General features: G+C 36.8%; 4 protein-coding genes across 7 annotated transcripts in view; 3 read left to right on the top strand and 1 right to left on the bottom strand.

The window, feature by feature from the left end:
• The first annotated feature begins 495 nt into the window (after window positions 1–495).
• LOC133865850 (GCN5-related N-acetyltransferase 10, chloroplastic-like) lies at window positions 496–2,567 on the top strand. Its single transcript, XM_062302350.1, has 4 exons — window positions 496–917; window positions 1,560–1,612; window positions 1,751–1,927; window positions 2,220–2,567. Exons 1-4 carry the CDS (start codon window positions 570–572, stop codon window positions 2,443–2,445), a joined length of 804 nt encoding a protein of 267 aa, XP_062158334.1. The 5' UTR covers window positions 496–569; the 3' UTR covers window positions 2,446–2,567.
• Window positions 2,557–24,117, bottom strand: part of LOC133865849 (DNA-binding protein RHL1) — a 79,174-nt gene continuing 57,613 nt past the window's right edge. Inside the window, exon 12 of one of the 2 annotated variants that reach the window (XM_062302349.1) lies at window positions 2,557–2,947. In XM_062302349.1, coding sequence (XP_062158333.1) covers window positions 2,912–2,947 — 36 coding nt within the window. In that variant the 3' untranslated portion in view covers window positions 2,557–2,911. The remainder of the gene's footprint in view (window positions 2,948–24,117) is intronic. The other variant, XM_062302346.1, reaches the window with a different exon arrangement.
• LOC133865846 (probable metal-nicotianamine transporter YSL7) lies at window positions 7,758–11,778 on the top strand. 2 transcript variants are annotated; one of them, XM_062302340.1, is made up of 6 exons: window positions 7,758–8,320; window positions 9,025–9,179; window positions 9,476–9,573; window positions 9,699–9,833; window positions 10,002–10,191; window positions 10,453–11,778. In XM_062302340.1, the coding sequence occupies exons 1-6, from the start codon at window positions 7,915–7,917 to the stop codon at window positions 11,554–11,556; spliced, it is 2,088 nt and encodes a 695-aa protein (XP_062158324.1). In that variant the 5' UTR covers window positions 7,758–7,914; the 3' UTR covers window positions 11,557–11,778. The 2 variants fall into 2 exon arrangements, with proteins under 2 accessions (XP_062158324.1, XP_062158325.1); XM_062302341.1 differs by lacking the exons at window positions 7,758–8,320; window positions 9,476–9,573 and having other exon boundaries at window positions 9,061–9,179.
• On the top strand, window positions 19,285–23,163 carry LOC133866797 (probable metal-nicotianamine transporter YSL7). 2 transcript variants are annotated; one of them, XM_062303443.1, is made up of 6 exons: window positions 19,285–19,705; window positions 20,410–20,564; window positions 20,861–20,958; window positions 21,084–21,218; window positions 21,387–21,576; window positions 21,838–23,163. In XM_062303443.1, the coding sequence occupies exons 1-6, from the start codon at window positions 19,300–19,302 to the stop codon at window positions 22,939–22,941; spliced, it is 2,088 nt and encodes a 695-aa protein (XP_062159427.1). In that variant the 5' UTR covers window positions 19,285–19,299; the 3' UTR covers window positions 22,942–23,163. The 2 variants fall into 2 exon arrangements, with proteins under 2 accessions (XP_062159427.1, XP_062159428.1); XM_062303444.1 differs by lacking the exons at window positions 19,285–19,705; window positions 20,861–20,958 and having other exon boundaries at window positions 20,449–20,564.

The raw sequence follows: 24,117 nt of genomic DNA, 5'->3' as shown, positions 1-24,117 counted from the left end.
CTAATTAACAGGACTCATGCACAAAAAAATTACCAAAAAACCTTGAGCACAGATAATCTAACCAAAGAATTTATTTTAATGAAGGAACATAATTCAAATAAGAGAAATGATTTTTTGCCACCTCAAGACACAACTCTTGATGACCTTTGCCCTAGCTAGTTTTAGGATTTTTATTTTCTAAAAAAAAAAAAAAATCAAAGTAAAAATTACAAAGTAAACAAAAATAGTCAAGAATTTATGTCTTAAAGTGACAATATACTACACCTCTTCGAATAAATACTCCAATTATGTTCTTACAACATTAGTTAAACAGGAGTGAAACCAGGCCTATATCCTTTCCCTAACCATAGACAACGTTAGTTCTTCAAATGGACACGTGTTAGCTTGCCTTATTCCCTCATTTGGTCTGAATTTATGGCCACTCATGCGCATACATACCTTATCTTTCCCTCTCACGTTCGATCAGCATTAATCTCACTCTTCCATCTTTTATAGGCTATATAGCTAACATATATATATATGGGAATTGTCCCAAAACATCGGTTATTGAGTTGCTCAAAACATTGGACATGCCTCATTTGCTAGCCAACCACCACAGCATTCTTCTCCCACGCACGCCAACAACTACTCTTAGAGAAGGCTGCCGGAGGAGTATGTTGGTGGATTGTGGAGGAAGTTGGAGAAATGCAGGCCAAATGAGAGGTCTTGTGGTGCATTGTAGTTCAACGACCTCGTCGTCATCGGCTGATCAGAAAGTGGGGTCGGTTGGGCATGATCATTTGGTAAATGATTTTGGGTGGAAGGTGAGAAGGTTGGTGGAGAAGGCAGATGAGATGAGGATGGTAGCTCGAGTTCAAGCTGAAGCATTCCATGTTCCTGTTGCTCTTTTCAATGACTTCTTCTTCGACTTCTTTCAGGTTTCCCACCCTTACTTATTTTCTTCCCCTTTATTTACATTTAATTTTATTTTTACTGAGCTCCCTTTCCTTTCCTTTTCCTTGGTTTGATCACATTTCCACTTACTATGGCCGGTTAGGAGTGGCCAGATAAAAGTTTATATAAGCAAACCCTAACTCGACCCATTTAATTAAATGGGTTAGACTCCTCAATCCTAACGGACAAATCTCGTGTTGGGTTCATATTGAATTTACGGATTGAGTCAAAAATTCTCATCAACCCCTAACTATATAGCTATAACATATCCTTTCCATTGTTCTTACATGTTTATTTTCAATCTTTCTTAGCTTTCACTACTTCCATCATTTTTTATGGCCATTACTGTGGATAGAAATTTCTAGCAATTTTGCTATCCAGATTGCTAGTAATTTGGACAGTAATTGTAAAAAATATAATATAGGGTCCACTTGCTCAAGCAAATTTTGGGTTGTTTTTTGTCCGCCCACTTATTTGAGCAGGTGCACCTCATATATAAGAACTCTCTCATATTTGCTATTCAGATTGCTAGAAATTCAAGAATCAAATTGCTGGGAATCTGGACAAAGAAGGTTATATTGAGCATCATTTTGTAACACTTGTATGTTGCACTGCTGCTAATACAGGCTGAAGTGCTTTCTGGGCTAGCATTCAAACTTAGGAGCTCACCTCCTAACAGGTAAATATTATTTTTCCCTCAGATCTTATTTTAAGCCAAATAAATCGTTTGAACCAGAATTTTGTTGGTGTAACCATTTAGGCCCTCAAATTGATTTTACCAAATATTTGATTCAAAATGCTTAGATATCATAAACAGATACGCTTGTTTGGTCGCTCATGAGGCTATTATCACCAATGTTTCTGATTCACAAAAGCAAATTGTGGGTGTTGTGGATGTCACTGTGTTGAGAGATAAAAATGTAATGGTCCATCTCCCACCTCAAGCAGAAGAGTATCTTTACATCTCTGGTATTGCCGTCTTGAAAGCTTTCAGGTTAAAGATTTCCATTCTACTCCCATTTCCTTGATTGTTAGGTTCTAAAACCATTCAATTAGATAAAATGTTCTATTTATTTAGGAGAAACTTCACTTACCCCCGCCCAATGTCACGTGTTTTGCAATCGTTGTCTCGAATTGTCAAAAGGAATTGAAACATGAGATAACAACATTGTAAATTTTGATAATTAATTAAGGTTACGATTGTAAAACCCGTAATACTTGGAAGTTGGAAGTGAAGTTTCTGTGTGTGTGTGTATATATATTAAGAGGTAATATAATGAACACAGGAGACGGAAAATAGCGACAGTGTTGCTAAAAGCCTGCGACGTGCTATCTACTATGTGGGGTTTTGAGTATCTTGCCCTTCGGGCTTATGAAGATGATTTGGGAGCACGCAAATTGTATGCAAGTGCAGGCTATCAAGTTGTCTCAGGTGATCCGCCGTGGCTGACTACGTGGATCGGAAGAAAACGACGTGTTCTTATGATTAAACGGTCTAATTTACATTCGTAACTAGGTTTCTTATTTGTTCATTTGTACCATGGCGTTTGTGTACATTTTCCTCTCATAATGATCTTCCGGAATATTACTTACCAAAAAAAATAAAAAAAAATGATCCTCCAGTATATTGTACATTTCTTCGTATTTCTTCTCCAAATGATCTTCCAGGTAGAATAAATGATCGCTCAATCAACATTAAATCGTGCCTCAAAAACCCGATTTCACACCTAAAATCGCAGTTTCTGAACACGGTTTGTTTCCTGAATAGTTTGGAAAGTGTAGTATTTAAATCAATTTAAAAGAAAAAAATGTAAAACGAACAAAAGAAATAAAATAAATGATCGTTAAGACTGGCTGTATGTTTTGAAGATCAATCAGAAGCCTGCAAGCTCCTGGGATATTAGATGCTTTGACAGGGAAGTAATATACATCATCTGCTTGAGAAGTATTTTGGAATTTCCTGAGTAAGATTAGAATCCTACGCAGTCCAATCTTCATCACTTCCACTGGCAACCTAAACAAGATTGTAATGAATGTAATTAGGAAGATCAGCACATTTGCTATATCACTTCAAATATGCTTCAAAAAATTACTTGCAACATTGTTACAGCATCAATGGCTACCGTGGTAACAGTTCAAGTTTAGTGCCAGTTAAAGAATCATTTATCACAACCTGGCTTCAAGTAGGAATATATCTGCAATTAGTACCAACGATAGCACTGAAATATCTGATGTTTCGTCGTTCACCACTGTGCCTTGAGACTCGGTTTGCAAATGCAATCTAGATATATATATTCTAGTTGGTAAAAACTCACCTTTGAAGAGTTCGAGAATTCTTCAATATCTTCATCTTCAATCTACAAGGTTTATGTAAGGTGTTAGTTACTTGTTCAATGACATTCAAGGACTTCACTCTTAGAATCAGTTGGAAGTTATTCAATGGCCAGCAGAGAAGCAAATCACTTGGTTGAATCGAAATTCAGAAATAGAAGGATCTAAGAAAACCAATCTTAAGCTTTTGAATACAAAAGTCAATCCCTCACAAGCTCTCAATTGCGCTCGTTACAGATGCACCCCATCACGCATAAAAGGCACTGCCTTCCAAGCAACAGTATGCCTTCCTTTACTAACTGCTCCTCACCTAGACTTTAGAAACTACATTACAGACTTGGGCATAACCAAGACTAAAGCGAAGCTAGCTGGCAACCAAACCATGCAAAAGAAGTGATCAGTTGATGCCCCATCATTCTTGCAGACATCGATCCTCGCCATTTCAAATGAAATTAATAGTATCAATTTTATGGTCAGTATTTAAAGTTTGTGCATTTAACAGTGTACATAATGCTACATTATTTAAATTTTTTAAAGGACGTGCCAACATTGACATCATGTATACTATTAGATGCACTAACTTTAAATCTTAGTCATAAAATAGGATCCTGTTCCCATTCTTGCACATGTTCCATTCTTATTTGAAGCAAGTAAACAGACAAGTCCCTACTTAAATTGAATTACTCTTTCTTAACGGTGCATTTATTGGTTTCCATTGCAAATGATCAATCCATCCTAAGCACTTCCTTATCTTGATCACCTCTACCTTTGCAAGCTGAGAAAAGCAGATCTACAGCTCACATTTTTCAATCACCATAAAGCTCCCATTAACTTATCTTGACCCCTTGTCAGTGACCACATCACCCAAGTTCTCCATAAAGTCAGGAATTCTGAAATTTATCTGGTTAACCCTCCTACAAAATTCTAACAGTAGAACTAGGACTCTTTTTTGGTTCAAGTAAACATGTATTCACCAACCTTATATAAGTAGAATATGCCAATACTTCTTTCACAATTTGTTTGCTGATTTGTTAACTACTCCTGTTCAATGTCCTCCAACCCAAGAGACCGAAAAGGTCATTATGGGACAAAGCCTCTACTCATACATGAGACTCTATAGCACCCACAACACAATAGTGACTACGCAAAGATGCTCTGTTGAAACTTCTGGTTGATATACAAGAAGAAATTTTCAAATCTATCACCATTGAGACTCTATATCATCCTTTAAAAATTGTTCTTGTTGAAATCTAAACTTCTGATAAAAGAAAAATGAAAAGGGAAAAAAAAAAAAAGAAAAAAAAAAAGAAAAAGAAAAAAAAGGAGCTATAAGAAAGAGTAGATACTAATAAACAATCGGTGATTTGGCATATGAGAACCCATCCATGATCTCATGAATGCCAGCAAAATTACACACCATCAATGCCAGCCAAATTTAGCTCAATCACAAGCATGAAGCGCACTTCTAGGTTAGACAGCATAATGCTTTCATAATGCTGACACATATCTTTGGCAGGCAGATTCTCCTTTTCATACCTCACTGACAACCCAATGTTTCATGCACGCATGAAGCACGTTGAAATTTATATCACTTGGTGAGTGACAAAGCGGTATCCAAAAATCTACATGTGCGGTTCATATCTACTAAAGACCAGAAAGCTAACATTTTTAAGAAGGCATTGGTGTCAACTCATTTTCTTACATTGTGTGACAATCTCAGAGTCATGGAAGTTCGAGTTATTCTAGACGTCATACCTTGTCCCTCTAATAATGATTTAGTTTTTAAAATTACAATTTGATCAAAATTCAATAATGAATCACAAATTCAATGATGATTTTAAAAGCCACATCATTCTTAGAACTTAGAAGGACATAAGAAAGACATAAATATGACGTCTAGAATTACTCCGCTTAGCTTGAGGGGCCTATTAAGACACTTGATGATATTCCTGAGACTTAGTCTCAGCAACGTTCAAATAACAACAATTCAAATATCAAACGCAAGATAGGAGATGAGGATAAAGATGCCAAGTCTGTTACATAAGAAATAGGGGATCCAGGCGTTTTTGGTGGGATACAGGGGAAAACATCAGTTCATCCTTTTTTGTTGGGTGTCCCAGGCCCGAGTACTTTTCTTTTTCCCAATAATAGCCTAGATGAAGTAGGGAACATATTAAACTTAATTCTTTTATTATTATTATTATTATGATTTATAGGATGGTTCTCATTCTAGGAGACACAAACACGAAAATGCCTGATCATATTCAGAAGAAATAATAACACGATAAAGGCTAGAGAACAAATCTAATAACACCTTTTCAGTTAAAAATATATATCTACACAAACGACTCGACTCGCTAGACCCGTGTATATATATATATATATTAAATTCATGTTGAAACGGGTCAAACAAATCAAGCGAGTTGTGTTTGGGTCGAAAAGGTCATGTTGGGTTAAGCCAAACGAATTAAACATATCGCTTTTGAGTCAAATAAGTCGTGCCGAGTCACTCGCGGGTTGTATCAGAGTTAAAGGGTTTGACCCGTCTAAGTAAACCGGTCGTGTTTGAGTTAATCCTTAATGTGTTAAGCGGGTCGACTAGAACCCAACCCAGATTGCCAGCCGAAAATCAAGCATTAAAACAAAATTAAAGATGATCATCCCCCTCTTCATCATAATACCAAGACAATCAACTTTATATGCAATTCCAATTTCTTATATTAAACTGTGAAAAATGAAGACCCATAGAACTTGTAGGCAGAGAGGCCCTGATAGCATGGCAGGCTGGCAGCTGTATAATCCTGCCTTGAACACCATCCACAATAACACTCAGAACTACCAAAAACAACCCCATTATCCCGCTTTCTCTAGAAAAGGAATTAACAACTTGTATTCATGCATGCAAACAACTAAGGAGGGAGGGAGGGAGAATTTGGGGGGCAAAGACCCAACCACGGTTGGGATTTGGCCAGAAAGCTTATTTCTTGAGAGGTTCAAATTAGTCAACAATTTCCATGACATGATCTCTTATGGAAGTTCGCCAGAAAGTTGATTACAATCCACCAAAAGAGAATTAAGAAAAGGAAGACTTGTTAATTCCACTGAAATTTTCCCCAAGAGCAGATTGTTGCTTGCCTCAAAGAAGACCAAGTTCACCCAGGAAGCAACTCCAACAGGAATTTACCTGAAAATTTGTTGTTTCCGATATCCGGCCAGCCTTGACAACTTCCAAGCAAACTTACTTGAAAGCTCGCCCGAAAACTAGTTGTCAGTTAACATAAAGCTTGCTCACCTGAGAAGTTGTTTTCGTGACGCTGAACCGTGCACAACTAGTACAAAATTTCCAACCCATTTCAGCAGTTCCTTGCTGAGATTGTTAAAAAATGCAACCAGTCCTTGCAAAGCACCTCCATCTCATAAATGTTGAGGCAATTGACCGCTTAGTTGATTTCCTGAGACTTCAAATGCTTCGAATTATTATACCATCTAAATGCCAATGCCTTATGGTTTGGGTGAGTATCTCTTTAATGTTAATACTGAGAATCATGTCAAGTATGCAAGGTGACGACAGTCGTCACTCACTTTTTTTTTTTTTAAGAGAGAAATGACAAAAAGGGGAGGACACACCCATGTTTTTCTTATTAAGGCATACCTTATCTACTTAAAAAAAAATTATTGTAATACAATATTATTGAATTAATACCATCAAAATATGGCCTATTAAACACTTTTCAAAGTGGATTTAGGCTCGTACTAGCAAATAGGGATTCTTTACAATCCCTGTTAAAAAGAGGGGCAAGAAACACTTTAGGGGTTAAGAGAGGGCCCTTGTTCAAGTAGGCCCCTGTTTAGAACGGAAAGCTTCCTCTTAGATATCCCGTACAAAAGAGGAAAGGCAAGGATAATAACAAAAATTCTCAATTATAGGTGATGGGGCGATCCCAAATTCCTATTAACTATCCACCTAATTTCTGCTCATATTTAATTTTATATTTCAATAGCTTCCATTACGTGATTAGTTTATTACTTGGCCCAACACAAATGCACTGTTATTTAGATCACTACTTCGCCTTCGTATATAGGGCTGTAAATGAACAAGTCCGACAACCAGCTTTTATAAACTCAGTTCATTTACTAAAAATAAGCAAATCGTGAACACAAAATTATGCCCAATTATTAAACGAGTTATACTTGTATAAACTCGGCTCGACTCGACTCGTACAACTTCACTTTATTATTTTTATAGTATTATTTTAATTTTGTAATTAGAACATTTTAAGTAAAATGAGGAATTCTCTTCCTAGTATAGTATTATTTTATTTTTATCTTTTTTTTTTTTTTAATTTTTTCCATATATTATTTAATTTTTGTTATTAAATGAGAAATTGACATTTTTCGATAAATTGACAGAATTAATAGTTTAAAAAGAATATTACTAATGGGATAGTAGAAAAGTTTAAACAAATGGACGAGTTCGGACTTTTCCGATCCCTCTATCATTCACGCCTCGATTGATGTATTAAAGCACCCCCAAGATATTTATTCTCATTCTACAGATTCTAAGTTCTGACCACATTTTCATACTCCCCAAAGATTCCAACTCCATAATCCATTTTCTTGGAGAGAAAAAAAAAAAAAAAAAAAAAAAAAATGAAACAAAATAGTGGGGAGGACAAGGTGGAGAACGGTTACGATCCGGAAGATGATCGGAATCATAACCACGACAACCGGAAGCTCAAGGATTTGGGAGAGTTGTCGATGGAGAGGCTGTTTGAGGACCAAGAGGTGCCGTCGTGGAGGAAGCAGCTGACGGTGAGAGCCTTCGTGGTGAGCTTTGTGCTGAGCATACTGTTCTGCTTCATAGTGATGAAGCTCAACCTCACGACCGGTATCATTCCTTCCCTCAACGTCTCCGCCGGTCTCTTAGGGTTCTTCTTCGTCAGTACTTGGACCAAGTTGCTTGGGAAGTCCGGCTTGTTGAAGCAGCCCTTCACCAGGCAGGAAAACACTGTCATCCAGACCTGCGTTGTCGCCTCCTCCGGCATCGCCTTCAGTGGTATGCCTGCCCTTCACTCATCTCTCTCTCTCTCGTTCCTCGTCTTTTTTTTTTTTTTCTCGTGCCTTCAGAGGTGCATGTATTTAAATGTACTTTTTCATGCTTTTATGATGACGATTATGAAATTATTACAAAATTTTAAAGCATTAGAACAAGTAATATTGGAAGTATTTATTAATCGATTGCGTAGGTATTGATTTAAAAATCTGGATTAAGGGTGTGTTACCTTGTTATTCTCGCAAACTTTTTTTGCTTGTCATGTTGGGCTCTATCAGGAATCTACGGAGTAACGGAGGCAGTGGAGCCTACTGCCTAGCTGACTAAAAAATTTGAGGGAATATTAAAAGAGTAAACTATTTAGTTGACTGTTATAGTGAAAATCATTATTCCTCTTATATTGTTTTCATAACAAAAGTATTCATTCAAAATGTTGATTTTTATTGTCAGGACATAAAATTGTATAATAATAGTTATAATAGTGTACTAAATAAATAAATAACAAAAAATTCTTAGTGAACAATATCCCCCTTTCCTCGCATTGAATAGAAAAGAAAAAGAAAAAGAAAAAAATCTTTAGTGAATAATATTCATGTGTTGCCGAGTGGCCATAAAACAAGTGGCATGAAAGTGTATCATCATGTGCTCTGCATGATTATCGGGTTTTATCTTACTTTATTGCCTTTTCAATTGATTTCTATTAACAGGAGGCTTTGGAAGTTATCTCTTTGGAATGAGTGAAGAAATTGCCAAACAATCATCAAATACTCTTGATTTCAAAAACCCGTCATTGGTATGGATGATCGGCTTTCTCCTTGTTGTCAGCTTTCTTGGACTCTTCTCGGTGGTGCCCCTCCGAAAGGTATAATAGCATATTTCTCATGTCCAGTAAATTCACATATAAAAGTTAAAGAAAAGAATAAGTTAAGAAAACCCGGTCATAGTGCTCGTTTTCTACTGGAGATGTGTTATACGTGGTCCGTCTTTCATTCTCATACTTCTCAAAATTACCTTTAGATCTGTGGGGTTCTTGTGTATCTCAACATGGACCCCACCGATCCAATAGTGATTTTGAAAATAGAAGGATGAGAGAAGAATTAGAGGAGGAAATGGATCATTACTCTTTTTTCCAATGATGCATTTTGTGTTTGGTGTCAGATTATGGTCATAGACTTCAAACTGACATATCCAAGTGGAACTGCAACCGCTCTTCTTATCAACAGCTTCCACACTCCTCAAGGAGCCAAACTAGCAAAGTAACGTATCTGACACTTGATGGTTTCTAGTGACTAGAAAGAAAAATAAATCAATAAATGGTATCTAGATAAATGTGACCATATGAAAATTTAAAATATCGTTCTTTTCTGTTCTACTTTTTCAGTAAACAGGTGAGAGAGTTGGGCAAGTTTTTCACCTTCAGCTTTTTATGGGGTTTCTTCCAATGGTTCTATACTGCTGGAAACGATTGTGGATTTTTAAGCTTCCCGTCATTAGGGCTCAAAGCATATAAATACAAGTAAATATATATAATTACCCTTCACTTTCCTTCTAATAAAATTTCAATCTAGCTACTTTATGCAAAGAAGAATTTGCATTTGATAAAAATTTTGCTTCAACTAAGCCTAGCTAGCTTGTTCTCATTTAGTGATGTTGTGGCTAATGCAAAATCTTGGTTGTTGTGCAGATTCTATTTTGATTTCTCAGCAACATATGTTGGGGTTGGAATGATTTGTCCCTATATCGTAAATATATCAGTCCTTCTTGGAGGGATTCTTTCTTGGGGTCTGATGTGGCCTCTCATAGAAAAAAGAAAGGGTGACTGGTATTCTGCAGAGCTGCCAGATAACAATCTACATGGTATTCAAGGATATAGGGTAAGTTCCCACTAACTGAGACAGCCATACGGCCCTTATATTTTCATGAGGTCATTCTCTCATCCATCCACTTTTCAAAATTACCTTTAGTTCTGTGAGGTCCATGTGTGGGACCTACCTGAGCCCCACAGATTCAATAGTAATTTTGAAAATTAGAAGGATGGGAGAAAGACCAGGGAAAGAAGTATAACACGTCTCTATTTTCATCCTCCACGAGGGCTTTTCTGTTTATCGAAAACTTAATTTATAGCCTTTATTCAGGTATTTATAGCCATAGCCATGATCCTAGGTGACGGTCTATACAACTTCCTCAAGGTTCTAGGTCGAACCATCATAGGTTTGTCTTATCAGTTTAAGTACAAACATGTGAGCTCCGATCTCCCCACTATAGGCCATTCCTCTCAAGTGAGCTCTCAGGTGTCATATGACGACAAGCGCCGGACCCAACTCTTTCTCAAAGATCAAATTCCAGCATGGTTTGCCATTGGAGGCTATGTTGCTATTGCTGCCATATCTACAGCTATTCTTCCACATATCTTTCACCAGCTCAAATGGTATTACGTATTGGTGATCTACATATTTGCCCCCGCATTAGCTTTCTGCAATGCATATGGTTGTGGGCTCACTGATTGGTCCCTGGCATCCACGTATGGAAAGCTTGCCATCTTTACAATTGGAGCATGGGCCGGTGCCTCTCATGGTGGAGTTCTTGCAGGCCTAGCAGCTTGTGGGATTATGATGAACATTGTCTCAACAGCCTCTGATCTCGTGCAGGATTTCAAGACTGGCTACTTAACTCTAGCTTCACCTCGGTCCATGTTTTTGAGCCAAGTAATTGGCACAGCAATGGGTTGTGTGATTTCCCCTTGTGTCTTTTGGCTCTTTTACAAGGCCTTTGACGTTGGGGGGCATGGAAGCCAATATCCTGCCCCTAATGCTGTTGTGTACCGGAACATGGCTTTGTTGGGGCTAGAGGGCTTCTCAAGTCTACCAGATAATTGCCTTAAGCTTTGTTTTGGGTTTTTCGCTGCGGCCGTTCTGATAAATTTGATTAGAGATTTAGTGGATAAGAGATGGGGGCGGTTCATTCCACTTCCAATGGCAATGGCAATACCTTTCTATTTAGGATCATATTTCGCCATTGACATGTGTCTTGGGAGCTTGATATTGTTCGTGTGGGAGAAGACAAACAAGGCCAAGGCAGATGCTTTTGGGCCTGCAGTAGCTTCTGGTTTGATATGTGGGGATGGGATATGGACTTTGCCTGCTTCTATTCTTTCTCTGGCTGGGGTTAAGCCACCAATCTGCATGAAGTTTTTGTCACGAGGGAGAAATGCTAAGGTTGATAAATTTTTAGGTAATTAATAAGGTAAGTTTTAGCATGTGATATGTGGATGTGAAGTCTTAAAAGGTGTGTTAGTCCATTCCAGGACCTGTAAATATCCCTTGTTTCTCTTTTTCCCTTATCTTTTGAGCCGTGCACAAGGTTAGGTTTGGCAAAAGCAGCAATAAATGTGATCAAGAAAAGTTTGTGTAGTATCTGTATTAGAACATTGTATCAATAAGGTGAATGTTTTGTTTCTTCTCTCTCTCTCTCTCTGTCTCTCTCTCTCTCCCTCGTTTTTGACTATATGTATAAGATGAGGCTTGAGGAGCCGAATTAGAATTTTAGGTGTGGGGGAAAACTTAAGAGAATACTTTTTGAAGGGTCTATCTCATAAAAAAAAAAAAAACATATAATTAAGCGGAAATTTAAAAATTTTGGGGGGCTATTGCCAAGCATATAGCTAATACATTTCCCGTTCAGCCTGAGGTTTTATCTTGTGTTGTAACCTCAAGTAACTATTGTTTTTTCTTTTTTAAGATTGTCAAAATGGTGCCATTTTGTTGATGTTCCTTATTTTCAAGAAATTTAAAACATTATTAAGCTTAGATAGCATGTAATTAACACTCCCGGCCTATGAGGGCTACGTTATTTAACTGAGAGGTGAGATGCAGGGGTCGGGAAATCGTCCCCTTGCAGGCCATTTTTTATAAAAAAAAGCAAATATAATCAAAAAAATGTCATTTGATATCACATCAAAGGACACTTTTTTATTATATTTGCTTTTTTTCTTAAAAAGATCCTGTTGGGAGACGGTTTCTCATCCCGTGCATATCACCTCTCTATTTAACTAATTAACAGGACTCATGCCCAAAAAATTACCAAAAAACCTTGAGCATAGATAATCTAACCAAAGAATTTATTTTAATGAAGAAACATAATTCAAATAAGAGAAATGATTTTTTGCCATCTCAAGACACAACTCTTGATGACGTTGCCCTTAGCTAGCTTTAGGGTTTTTTTTTTCTAAAAAAAAAATAAATAAATAAAAAAAAAAAAATAATCATAGTAAAAATTACAACATGAACAAAAATAGTCAAGAATTTATGTCTTAAAGTGACAATATATTACATCTTCCGATAAGTACTCCAATTATGTTCTTGCAACATTACTTAAACAGGAGTGAAACCAAGCCCATAACCATAAACAACGTTAGTTCTTCAAATGGACACGTGTTAGCTTGCCTTATTCCCTCATTTGGTCTGAATTTATCACTACAAAAAATTCTACAATTGGCCACGTGTCTACGGTACCTGTTACTGTAGACACGCGTCCAATTAGCCATGTGTATACAGTACACGTGGCTAGAAGGGGGCGCATCACAGTTGGCCGCGTGTAATTAATTACACGCGGCCAACTGGACACGTGTAATTTATACACGCGGCCAATTGGCTGCGTGTATTTTTTACACGCGGCCAGTTGGCCGCGTCTATTTTTACATGCGGCCAGTTGGCCGCGTGTATTTTTTACACGCGGCCAGTTGGCCGTGTGTATTTAATACACGTGGCCAATTGTTTTTATCAAATATATATTGATAAAAACAAATTTTAGTAAGTTTTGTATATGGCCGCGTGTATTTCTTACACGCGTCCAAGTAGCCACGTGTATTTACAATACACGTGTCAAACCGGTTATTTTTTTAAAAAAAATTTCCAAATTGAATTTTTCATTTAAATAAAATTTTAATTTAATTATTTAATTGTATTTTTAAATTAAATTAAAAATACGATTAAATAATTAAATAAAAAATTCAATTTGGAATTTTTTTTCAATTTAGTTTTGTTATTGGTTATTTAAAATTATTTAGTTTGGGTCGAACAAGTCATGTTGGATTAAGCCAAACAGATTAAACATGTCGCTTTTGAGTCAAACAGGTCGTGCCGAGTCACTCGCGGGTTGTATCAGAGTTAAAGGGTTTGACCCGTCTAAGTAAACTGGTCGTGTTTGAGTTAATCCTTAATGTGTTAAGCGGGTCGACTAGAACCCAACCCAGATTGCCAGCCGTAAATCAAGCATTAAAACAAAAAGATGATCATCCCCCTCTTCATCATAATACCAAGACAATCAACTTTATATGCAATTCCAATTTCTTATATTAAACTGTGAAAAATGAAGACCCATAGAACTTGTAGGCAGAGAGGCCCTGATAGCATGGCAGGCTGGCAGCTGTATAATCCTGCCTTGAACACCATCCACAATAACACTCAGAACTACCAAAAACAACCCCATTATCCCGCTTTCTCTAGAAAAGGAATTAACAACTTGTATTCATGCATGCAAACAACTAAGGAGGGAGGGAGGGAGAATTTGGGGGGCAAAGACCCAACCACGGTTGGGATTTGGCCAGAAAGCTTATTTCCTGAGAGGTTCAAATTAGTCAACAATTTCCATGACATGATCTCTTATGGAAGTTCGCCAGAAAGTTGATTACAATCCACCAAAAGAGAATTAAGACAAGGAAGACTTGTTAATTCCACTGAAATTTTCCCCAAGAGCAGATTGTTGCTTGCCTCAAAGAAGACCAAGTTCACCCAGGAAGCAACTCCAACAGGAATTTACCTGAAAATTTGTTGTTTCCGATATCCGGCCAGCCTTGACAACTTCCAAGCAAACTTACTTGGAAGCTCGCCCGAAAACGAGTTGTCAGTTAACATAAAGCTTGCTCACCTGAGAAGTTGTTTTCGTGACACTGAACCGTGCACAACTAGTACAAAATTTCCAACCCATTTCAGCAGTTCCCTGCTTAGATTGTTAGAAAATGCAACCAGTCCTTGCAAAGCACCTCCATCGCATAAATGTTGAGGCAATTGACCGCTTAGTTGATTTTTTTCCTGAGACTTCAAATGCTTCGAATTATTATACCATCTAAATGTCAATGCCTTATGGTTTGGGTGAGTATCTCTTTAATGTTAATACTGAGAATCATGTCAAGTATGCAAGGTGACGACAGTCGTCACTCAGGTACGTAGTTGCATCATGTCAGGTATGCAATTAAGTAGGAAACACTAGCATAAGAAACTATATTTAAATCTGGAAAAATTCCCAGTTCACTATTTGTTTGCACTGTTCATTAGATGGTGAGACCAGTTTCTTAGGGAAACAAGGGGTTATATCTGTACAGCTTCAGGCATTTTAAACATCTCAGTGGAATCTTACCACTTTCATTTACTAGGTATAGGGTTTTAATGCTACTTTTGTGCCTCACTTGAAGGACTACGTAGTCTTCCTCCAAAGCACGCACCGAAATATTTTAAAATGTTTACACATATATAAGACATTCAATAGGCAGCAGCAGTGGAATCTTTCAAACAAGATGGAGCTTTTTGGCCATAACCCACTTTGCCCCCCATTGTCGTGGCCCTTTTCTGCGTCTACCCCGCCCTACCCAAAACCTCCAAATAAGACCTTCTGTTAGAAACTTCCACCCAAGCCTTGCCCACTGCCACTGAAGAGCCACCCAAGTCGCCGAGAGAATGTCGTGAAGGCAATGCTCTGCTTCCCTCGCTGAAGGACAGCTTGAGAAAATCAACCACCTTTAGCAGCTTGGCAGTACAACTTCTCCAACCCCTCCCTTCGCAACCCTCCGGGATGCAACAAAACCTCTTGGTCCATCACCCCTATATTCCACTAATGCCAAATACCAGTCGTGCCTGTGCTATAAACTCCTTTCTCCCCACCCTCAATGATTTAACAAATTCCTTCAACTCTACTCCTTGGACCAACACCTCCACAATAGTTAATTTAATCATTTAATTTATATTCTAACAAAACCAATTCAAGAATCCCATACAGAATACCAAACAAACGAGAACTGCAAAGAACACCGGTGTCTGAAAGTAACACAATAGGATGAAAACCACAGAATGCACCTACACGTGACGACGAGAGAGAGACATCAAATAAGAAATTTCTCATAACAAATAAGGAATCCCTCAGTTCCTTTCACAACAAAAACTGTTTTAAAGGAAGAAAAATGAAACAATGTTATTCAGTAAACTACTTCGTACTCTTATTCTACCAAACAAATTATTAAAACCTTACCTTCTCCTCCACTTTCTTAAACAATGTGAATATAGTAGTCTGAACAAGTGAACCATTATGACTCGAAGATCTTTTCTTATCTGTGGTTACTGTTTTTTTTTTTATAGATATCTGTGGTTACTGTTGTGGCAGTGTGAGAGAGTCTCTTTGACTTGGACACGGACATAGCAGGCTCTTCATTCTTTTCAGGAAACAGAGTCCTTACTACAGCATCCTTATTGTCAATGTCAAGGGCTACGTAGCCAAGACTTTCGGTTTGCGTTTACAATTTAAGGTAATAAACATACTGCTGATGAAAAGGAACATTGGCATAATGAAATATAAGACTTATCCAAAAAACAAATAAATATAAAAATAAAGCTCTAATGTTCCAGTATGGCTCGCATGCAGAGATGTTCACTGAAAAAGTAACTTATGAAACAGTTATTAATCAAGACAACATAATCAGGATATTTCCCCTAGTGTATTTTGTGGTTGAAGAATCAACTCCCACAACTTTCTTTTATTCGATCTCCTTCAGTTCTGATACATCTGCATCACTTTCAACAGAATCTTCCCCAGAAGAAGCTTCTGAAAAACTGACCAACAAAAAGAGTAGAGATAAAAGGAATTATGGACTTTTTAAGGGAAAAGATTAACTTAAACTGGATAGAACATCAAAGCTTAATTATTGAAAAAAATTCAAACGGTTGGCTGAAGCATCAGAGGATCACAAATTCTAAATTTGGTATCTTCTAGATGATCAACAACCTTTCTCATTTCATCCTAAGTTTTTTTTTTTTAAAAAAAAAAAAAAGTGCAAAAGATTATTCATGTTGCCTACTCACTTGCAATTTAAAGACTGGCCGCAATACTCGCATGATTCCATCCCAAATCATTTGGGAAAGTAGGCACTTTTAAGAATTTGCTGTTCTAAAAAGTTTTCCTTTTTTGAAAATATTTTTTTAATATATTATTAAGTATAAAATAATTTATTAAAATTACAGGCTGGGCGCCACTTAAATTCTAATTTCTACTTATTCGATGATTGAAGTTTGTGTCAAAATCACAAGCTTTTAAGAATTAGAATCCTTTTAAATTATTTGTTCCATTTTGAGAGAATTTTTTGTCAGGTGGGTCCTATAAGTGGTCTCTCACGATTAGTTACCTAAATTCTCTCAAATTCAAGCAAATAATTTAAGAGAATCTTAATCATTAATTTTTTGGTTTGGTGTGGTGTACAATCATTAATTTTTTTATACTGAAGGAGGAAATTTGAAGATAGACAGATCAAATTTTGCATCTTAAAAAGAAAAAAATAGAAAAAAGAAAAAAAGAAAGTAAATATTTATAAAATTGGAGATGTATAACCTCTCCTAAAGATAAAATATAATAGAAATATTAACATCAAGTGAACGAAAGGATATAAAATTTGGGTGAAAATTCCCATAACAAAATTCGAACCCACTTGTCAACTTGCAAGCATGCATTTCTATTTTCGCTCGAGTCATCTATAATTAACTATCTTTATTCATATCTAATTTTCAAACATCAGATTTTCTTTTTTCCTTTTTATTTCTTAATTTTTTGAGAGTATTTGATCCGCTCATGGCACCCCTAGCCTCATGTGTTAATTGGGGGTATTTATTTCTATGGATTTTCCACTCTTTTGTCCATATCAATCTTTCAGTCAAGCCAACTCACTGATTGCTCGGTCAGGCCTTATTAGCCAAAGTTCCAACACATTTTATGGCTACAATCTATTAGAAGTATCCCGCGTGGACTTGAAATACATCAAGTCAACTTGCCCAAATGTCTTTTTCTATTTCCAATTGGTTTTGGAATTATTCCAGCATTTTCCAATTGGTTTTGGAATTACATGCACCAGCGACGTAAACTCTTTCCCTCAACCACATCTATATAAAAGAGAAAGACACCTCTATTCGGCCTTTTGTGGGGGTGACCGAAGAACATAGAGAGCGACATCGTGAGAACACATTGAGAGTTCAAGAAAGTAGCCGCTCTTTAATACTCCGGCTTAAATATTAAATCGGTAAATGTAATATTTTTGCATATTATCTTTGAAATAGAAAAATTTTGTTGGAGAACATTCAAACTAGTTTGAGAGTTGCATAATTCATGATTGATGACCGTTACTTAAGAAGTTTTACCGGGTATTGCACGGAAGATGCATGACAATTGACATATATCTATGATCATTTATTAATCTAAAGTGTGAAAGCAATAATGTTTAGGCTTGACTCACGCGCTTTCTCTTTTTGTTGTCATATATTTCGAACACTTTGGAATAACGTCCACACGCATGACCCATCATATCACCTATATCATCATCGGTTTGATCACACCTTTGTCCACGTGGTAATTTTTATTTTTATTTTTTATTTTTTTTAAAAAAAAAGGGAGTTGGACTTAAGTATGAAATCATTTTCTATGACTAGTTCGGCAAAGTCTTAAATCTTATCTCTTTTGCATGTGTTCGTCGTTTAGGAACTATCGCGCAATGTAATATCATAAATAATGTAATATCATAAATATCTAAGTTTGTTTAGGAAAGAGTTTTGTTATGATTTTTTTTTTTTAATAGTAATAAGAAGTGATTATTGAATAAAGTTGGTTGGTAATAAGAAAAAAAAAGTGATGTAACTCACTTTTTTTTTTTTAAGAGAGAAATGACAAAAAGGGGAGGACACACCCATGTTTTTCTTATTAAGGCATACCTTATCTACTTAAAAAAAATTATTGTAATACAATATTATTGAATTAATACCATCAAAATATGGCCTATTAAACACTTTCCAAAGTGGATTTAAGCTCGTACTAACAAATAGGGATTCTTTACAATCCCTGTTAAAAAGAGGGGCAAGGAACACTTTAGGGGTTAAGAGAGGGCCCTTGTTCAAGTAGGCCCCTGTTTAGAACGGAAAGCTTCCTCTTAGATATCCCGTACAAAAGAGGAAAGGCAAGGATAATAACAAAAATTCTCAATTATAGGTGATGGGGCGATCCCAAATTCCTATTAACTATCCACCTAATTTCTGCTCATATTTAATTTTATATTTCAATAGCTTCCATTAGGCGATTAGTTTATTACTTGGCCCAACACAAACGCACTGTTATTTAGATCACTACTTCGCCTTCGTATATAGGGTTGTAAATGAACAAGTTCATTTGACAACCAGCTTTTATAAACTCAGTTCATTTGCTAAAAATAAGTAAATTGTGAACACAAAATTATGCCCAAAATTATGCCCAACTTCACTTTATTATTTTTATAGTATTATTTTAATTTTGTAATTAGAACATTTTAAGTAAAATGAGGAATTCTCTTCCTAGTATAGTATTATTTTATTTTTATCTTCTTTTTTTTTTTTTAATTTTTTCCATATATTATTTAATTTTTGTTATTAAATGAGAAATTGACATTTTTCGATAAATTGACAGAATTAATAGTTTAAAAAGAATATTACTAATGGGATAGTAGAAAAGTTTAAACAAATGGACGAGTTCGGACTTTTCCGATCCCTCTATCATTCACGCCTCGATTGATGTATTAAAGCACCCCCAAGATATTTATTCTCATTCTACAGATTCTAAGTTCTGACCACATTTTCATACTCCCCAAAGATTCCAACTCCATAATCCATTTTCTTGGAGAGAAAAAAAAAAAAAAATAAAAAATAAAAATGAAACAAAATAGTGGGGAGGACAAGGTGGAGAACGGTTACGATCCGGAAGATGATCGGAATCATAACCACGACAACCGGAAGCTCAAGGATTTGGGAGAGTTGTCGATGGAGAGGCTGTTTGAGGACCAAGAGGTGCCGTCGTGGAGGAAGCAGCTGACGGTGAGAGCCTTCGTGGTGAGCTTTGTGCTGAGCATACTGTTCTGCTTCATAGTGATGAAGCTCAACCTCACGACCGGTATCATTCCTTCCCTCAACGTCTCCGCCGGTCTCTTAGGGTTCTTCTTCGTCAGTACTTGGACCAAGTTGCTTGGGAAGTCCGGCTTGTTGAAGCAGCCCTTCACCAGGCAGGAAAACACTGTCATCCAGACCTGCGTTGTCGCCTCCTCCGGCATCGCCTTCAGTGGTATGCCTGCCCTTCACTCATCTCTCTCTCTCTCGTTCCTCGTCTTTTTTTTTTTTTTCTCGTGCCTTCAGAGGTGCATGTATTTAAATGTACTTTTTCATGCTTTTATGATGACGATTATGAAATTATTACAAAATTTTAAAGCATTAGAACAAGTAATATTGGAAGTATTTATTAATCGATTGCGTAGGTATTGATTTAAAAATCTGGATTAAGGGTGTGTTACCTTGTTATTCTCGCAAACTTTTTTTGCTTGTCATGTTGGGCTCTATCAGGAATCTACGGAGTAACGGAGGCAGTGGAGCCTACTGCCTAGCTGACTAAAAAATTTGAGGGAATATTAAAAGAGTAAACTATTTAGTTGACTGTTATAGTGAAAATCATTATTCCTCTTATATTGTTTTCATAACAAAAGTATTCATTCAAAATGTTGATTTTTATTGTCAGGACATAAAATTGTATAATAATAGTTATAATAGTGTACTAAATAAATAAATAACAAAAAATTCTTAGTGAACAATATCCCCCTTTCCTCGCATTGAATAGAAAAGAAAAAGAAAAAGAAAAAAATCTTTAGTGAATAATATTCATGTGTTGCCGAGTGGCCATAAAACAAGTGGCATGAAAGTGTATCATCATGTGCTCTACATGATTATCGGGTTTTATCTTACTTTATTGCCTTTTCAATTGATTTCTATTAACAGGAGGCTTTGGAAGTTATCTCTTTGGAATGAGTGAAGAAATTGCCAAACAATCATCAAATACTCTTGATTTCAAAAACCCGTCATTGGTATGGATGATCGGCTTTCTCCTTGTTGTCAGCTTTCTTGGACTCTTCTCGGTGGTGCCCCTCCGAAAGGTATAATAGCATATTTCTCATGTCCAGTAAATTCACATATAAAAGTTAAAGAAAAGAATAAGTTAAGAAAACCCGGTCATAGTGCTCGTTTTCTACTGGAGATGTGTTATACGTGGTCCGTCTTTCATTCTCATACTTCTCAAAATTACCTTTAGATCTGTGGGGTTCTTGTGTATCTCAACATGGACCCCACCGATCCAATAGTGATTTTGAAAATAGAAGGATGAGAGAAGAATTAGAGGAGGAAATGGATCATTACTCTTTTTTCCAATGATGCATTTTGTGTTTGGTGTCAGATTATGGTCATAGACTTCAAACTGACATATCCAAGTGGAACTGCAACCGCTCTTCTTATCAACAGCTTCCACACTCCTCAAGGAGCCAAACTAGCAAAGTAACGTATCTGACACTTGATGGTTTCTAGTGACTAGAAAGAAAAATAAATCAATAAATGGTATCTAGATAAATGTGACCATATGAAAATTTAAAATATCGTTCTTTTCTGTTCTACTTTTTCAGTAAACAGGTGAGAGAGTTGGGCAAGTTTTTCACCTTCAGCTTTTTATGGGGTTTCTTCCAATGGTTCTATACTGCTGGAAACGATTGTGGATTTTTAAGCTTCCCGTCATTAGGGCTCAAAGCATATAAATACAAGTAAATATATATAATTACCCTTCACTTTCCTTCTAATAAAATTTCAATCTAGCTACTTTATGCAAAGAAGAATTTGCATTTGATAAAAATTTTGCTTCAACTAAGCCTAGCTAGCTTGTTCTCATTTAGTGATGTTGTGGCTAATGCAAAATCTTGGTTGTTGTGCAGATTCTATTTTGATTTCTCAGCAACATATGTTGGGGTTGGAATGATTTGTCCCTATATCGTAAATATATCAGTCCTTCTTGGAGGGATTCTTTCTTGGGGTCTGATGTGGCCTCTCATAGAAAAAAGAAAGGGTGACTGGTATTCTGCAGAGCTGCCAGATAACAATCTACATGGTATTCAAGGATATAGGGTAAGTTCCCACTAACTGAGACAGCCATACGGCCCTTATATTTTCATGAGGTCATTCTCTCATCCATCCACTTTTCAAAATTACCTTTAGTTCTGTGAGGTCCATGTGTGGGACCTACCTGAGCCCCACAGATTCAATAGTAATTTTGAAAATTAGAAGGATGGGAGAAAGACCAGGGAAAGAAGTATAACACGTCTCTATTTTCATCCTCCACGAGGGCTTTTCTGTTTATCGAAAACTTAATTTATAGCCTTTATTCAGGTATTTATAGCCATAGCCATGATCCTAGGTGACGGTCTATACAACTTCCTCAAGGTTCTAGGTCGAACCATCATAGGTTTGTCTTATCAGTTTAAGTACAAACATGTGAGCTCCGATCTCCCCACTATAGGCCATTCCTCTCAAGTGAGCTCTCAGGTGTCATATGACGACAAGCGCCGGACCCAACTCTTTCTCAAAGATCAAATTCCAGCATGGTTTGCCATTGGAGGCTATGTTGCTATTGCTGCCATATCTACAGCTATTCTTCCACATATCTTTCACCAGCTCAAATGGTATTACGTATTGGTGATCTACATATTTGCCCCCGCATTAGCTTTCTGCAATGCATATGGTTGTGGGCTCACTGATTGGTCCCTGGCATCCACGTATGGAAAGCTTGCCATCTTTACAATTGGAGCATGGGCCGGTGCCTCTCATGGTGGAGTTCTTGCAGGCCTAGCAGCTTGTGGGATTATGATGAACATTGTCTCAACAGCCTCTGATCTCGTGCAGGATTTCAAGACTGGCTACTTAACTCTAGCTTCACCCCGGTCCATGTTTTTGAGCCAAGTAATTGGCACAGCAATGGGTTGTGTGATTTCCCCTTGTGTCTTTTGGCTCTTTTACAAGGCCTTTGACGTTGGGGGGCATGGAAGCCAATATCCTGCCCCTAATGCTGTTGTGTACCGGAACATGGCTTTGTTGGGGCTAGAGGGCTTCTCAAGTCTACCAGATAATTGCCTTAAGCTTTGTTTTGGGTTTTTCGCTGCGGCCGTTCTGATAAATTTGATTAGAGATTTAGTGGATAAGAGATGGGGGCGGTTCATTCCACTTCCAATGGCAATGGCAATACCTTTCTATTTAGGATCATATTTCGCCATTGACATGTGTCTTGGGAGCTTGATATTGTTCGTGTGGGAGAAGACAAACAAGGCCAAGGCAGATGCTTTTGGGCCTGCAGTAGCTTCTGGTTTGATATGTGGGGATGGGATATGGACTTTGCCTGCTTCTATTCTTTCTCTGGCTGGGGTTAAGCCACCAATCTGCATGAAGTTTTTGTCACGAGGGAGAAATGCTAAGGTTGATAAATTTTTAGGTAATTAATAAGGTAAGTTTTAGCATGTGATATGTGGATGTGAAGTCTTAAAAGGTGTGTTAGTCCATTCCAGGACCTGTAAATATCCCTTGTTTCTCTTTTTCCCTTATCTTTTGAGCCGTGCACAAGGTTAGGTTTGGCAAAAGCAGCAATAAATGTGATCAAGAAAAGTTTGTGTAGTATCTGTATTAGAACATTGTATCAATAAGGTGAATGTTTTGTTTCTTCTCTCTCTCTCTCTCTGTCTCTCTCTCTCTCCCTCGTTTTTGACTATATGTATAAGATGAGGCTTGAGGAGCCGAATTAGAATTTTAGGTGTGGGGGAAAACTTAAGAGAATACTTTTTGAAGGGTCTATCTCATAAAAAAAAAAAAAACATATAATTAAGCGGAAATTTAAAAATTTTGGGGGGCTATTGCCAAGCATATAGCTAATACATTTCCCGTTCAGCCTGAGGTTTTATCTTGTGTTGTAACCTCAAGTAACTATTGTTTTTTCTTTTTTAAGATTGTCAAAATGGTGCCATTTTGTTGATGTTCCTTATTTTCAAGAAATTTAAAACATTATTAAGCTTAGATAGCATGTAATTAACACTCCCGGCCTATGAGGGCTACGTTATTTAACTGAGAGGTGAGATGCAGGGGACGGGAAATCGTCCCCTTGCAGGCCATTTTTTATAAAAAAAAGCAAATATAATCAAAAAAATGTCATTTGATATCACATCAAAGGACACTTTTTTATTATATTTGCTTTTTTTCTTAAAAAGATCCTGTTGGGAGACGGTTTCTCATCCCGTGCATATCACCTCTCTATTTAACTAATTAACAGGACTCATGCCCAAAAAATTACCAAAAAACCTTGAGCATAGATAATCTAACCAAAGAATTTATTTTAATGAAGAAACATAATTCAAATAAGAGAAATGATTTTTTGCCATCTCAAGACACAACTCTTGATGACGTTGCCCTTAGCTAGCTTTAGGGTTTTTTTTTTCTAAAAAAAAAATAAATAAATAAAAATAAAAAAATAATCATAGTAAAAATTACAACATGAACAAAAATAGTCAAGAATTTATGTCTTAAAGTAACAATATATTACATCTTCCGATAAGTACTCCAATTATGTTCTTGCAACATTACTTAAACAGGAGTGAAACCAAGCCCATAACAAACAACGTTAGTTCT

This window comes from Alnus glutinosa, chromosome 4 (genome assembly GCF_958979055.1).
Source record: "Alnus glutinosa chromosome 4, dhAlnGlut1.1, whole genome shotgun sequence".
In the NCBI taxonomy this organism is placed as follows: domain Eukaryota; kingdom Viridiplantae; phylum Streptophyta; class Magnoliopsida; order Fagales; family Betulaceae; genus Alnus; species Alnus glutinosa.
This window is presented reverse-complemented; position numbering and strand designations above follow the sequence as displayed.

What these genes read in the sequence shown, in the direction of transcription:
- LOC133865850 (XM_062302350.1), top strand. Translation starts at nt 570, where the DNA reads ATGCCTCATTTGCTAGCCAACCACCACAGCATTCTTCTCCCACGCACG. An exon ending in AGGAGCTCACCTCCTAACAG is followed by an intron (nt 1,613 to 1,750) that starts GTAAATATTATT and finishes TATCATAAACAG; the next exon opens with ATACGCTTGTTTGGTCGCTC. An exon ending in GCCGTCTTGAAAGCTTTCAG is followed by an intron (nt 1,928 to 2,219) that starts GTTAAAGATTTC and finishes TAATGAACACAG; the next exon opens with GAGACGGAAAATAGCGACAG.
- LOC133865846 (XM_062302340.1), top strand. Translation starts at nt 7,915, where the DNA reads ATGAAACAAAATAGTGGGGAGGACAAGGTGGAGAACGGTTACGATCCG. An exon ending in CTCCGGCATCGCCTTCAGTG is followed by an intron (nt 8,321 to 9,024) that starts GTATGCCTGCCC and finishes TTCTATTAACAG; the next exon opens with GAGGCTTTGGAAGTTATCTC. An exon ending in CTCAAAGCATATAAATACAA is followed by an intron (nt 9,834 to 10,001) that starts GTAAATATATAT and finishes GTTGTTGTGCAG; the next exon opens with ATTCTATTTTGATTTCTCAG.
- LOC133866797 (XM_062303443.1), top strand. Translation starts at nt 19,300, where the DNA reads ATGAAACAAAATAGTGGGGAGGACAAGGTGGAGAACGGTTACGATCCG. An exon ending in CTCCGGCATCGCCTTCAGTG is followed by an intron (nt 19,706 to 20,409) that starts GTATGCCTGCCC and finishes TTCTATTAACAG; the next exon opens with GAGGCTTTGGAAGTTATCTC. An exon ending in CGGTGGTGCCCCTCCGAAAG is followed by an intron (nt 20,565 to 20,860) that starts GTATAATAGCAT and finishes GTTTGGTGTCAG; the next exon opens with ATTATGGTCATAGACTTCAA.